The following is a 1,609-nucleotide window of genomic DNA, read 5'->3' on the forward strand; positions in this document are numbered from 1 at the left end:
GCTTCACACTAGTCCGACGTGTTATCGTAGCTTTTTATTTGTTGCAACTGCAACACTATTTCATGAATTTTATGACCCGTCATTAGTTATGCTGCAAAATGCTTTGTACGAATAGGAGTTGTTTGTGTTTTAATGACAAATTAAATATTGTTATGTTGATTATTTTAATTTTATCTGTTTTTTATGACTTAACCTATGTCTTCGCATAATTTTTGGGTTATCACTAAAGAATATTTATGCCCTCGATATATTCCGACTTTCGACTGACATGATCAAATGCATAGTGTAGCCCGACTAAAAACAGAGAGTGTGGAACAGAGACCCAACCACACTCTCATCATCTCGTCCCGGAACCCGCAGGAGACCAGCGAGCAAGTGCTTACCAAGGTCAAAGACTCGCTGGACTTAAAGAAGTCTGGGGCAAGGATGGAAAGGGTCCGTAAGGCTCGCGACCAGAAAGTCGTGGTGAGGTGCGCCTCAAAAGAGGACATGGCTAAAATCAGGGGCCAGGTCCAGAAAAATACAGAGCTGACGGTGCGGGAGCCCACAAACCAGGACCCCCTGGTCTGCGTGCGGGGAGTGCTGTCAAATTACACCAACGAGGAGATTGTAGACCTTATCAAGGCCCAAAATAGTCATATCCTCGAAGGAGTAGACAAGGCGGCACTTAAAATGAAGGTGCGGTTTAGGAAGCGCGCCCGAAACCCCCACGAATGTCACCCTGTGATCGAGCTTTCCCCGTCGCTCTGGGGAAAGTTTATAGACAAGGGCAAGATCTATGTAGGATTCAGTAGATGCACGGTCGAGGATCAGTCCCCCCTCGTCCAGTGCATGAGGTGCCTTGGCTTCGGACATACCAAGGCACTTTGCAAACAGGACAAAAACACATGTAACTACTGCGCCGGAGAACACACGGGGGGGACCTGTCCCTCGAAAGCGAAAAGTGACTTGCCCAAGTGTATAAACTGTCTCAGAGCTAAAAGATCCGGTCCTGACCTGGAACACACCGCGTACAGCGCGGAGTGCCCAGAGAGAATAAAATGGGACAACATAGCGAGATCACGGGTGCAATATTGCTAAGGGCGACCCGGAGACCAAAGTTGTGGTCCCTAACAGAAAGGCGGACGGTGCAGGATGCGCTTTGCGCTTTATACAAGCAAACCTGCAGCGCTCAAGGTTGGCAACGAGCGAACTGCTTCAGGTGGCCCAGAAAAAGGGGATCTCTTTCGCCCTAGTGCAAGAACCGTATACCGGAAGAACGGGTGAAATGAGGCAATACCCTGGCACGAAGATCATCCAGTGCTCCCTGGGCCGCCAGAAACCAGTAAAGGCGGCGATTATCGTGTTCGGTGACAACGTGGAAGTCATTCATGACCCCCAAATTGTCACCGAGAACGTGGCCGCCGTCTTCGTAAAGGCCGGCCGACTCGAGCTTGGCATACTGTCCGTCTACTTCGAACCAAGGGACCAAGATATAGAACCATATCTCAAACAGGTGAGAACGGCTACCACGAAGTTTCCCACACACCATCACATAGTGGCCGGTGACGTCAATGCCTGGAGTCACTGGTGGGGCAGCAGCTCAGAAGACCATCGCGGAGCACAACTC

The 1,609-nt window shown here is 50.0% G+C and overlaps 1 protein-coding gene across 1 annotated transcript; it reads left to right on the plus strand.

The window, feature by feature from the left end:
- The first annotated feature begins 276 nt into the window (after positions 1-276).
- On the plus strand, positions 277-1,080 carry LOC123655099. The gene has a single exon (XM_045590937.1). It carries the CDS (start codon positions 277-279, stop codon positions 1,078-1,080), a length of 804 nt encoding a protein of 267 aa, XP_045446893.1.
- The last annotated feature ends 529 nt before the right edge of the window (positions 1,081-1,609 follow it).

The sequence above is a fragment of the Melitaea cinxia genome, chromosome 7 (assembly GCF_905220565.1).
Source record: "Melitaea cinxia chromosome 7, ilMelCinx1.1, whole genome shotgun sequence".
NCBI classification, from domain to species: Eukaryota; Metazoa; Arthropoda; class Insecta; order Lepidoptera; family Nymphalidae; genus Melitaea; species Melitaea cinxia.

Coding starts and splice junctions, on each gene's coding strand:
- LOC123655099 (XM_045590937.1), top strand. CDS start 277: ATGCATAGTGTAGCCCGACTAAAAACAGAGAGTGTGGAACAGAGACCC.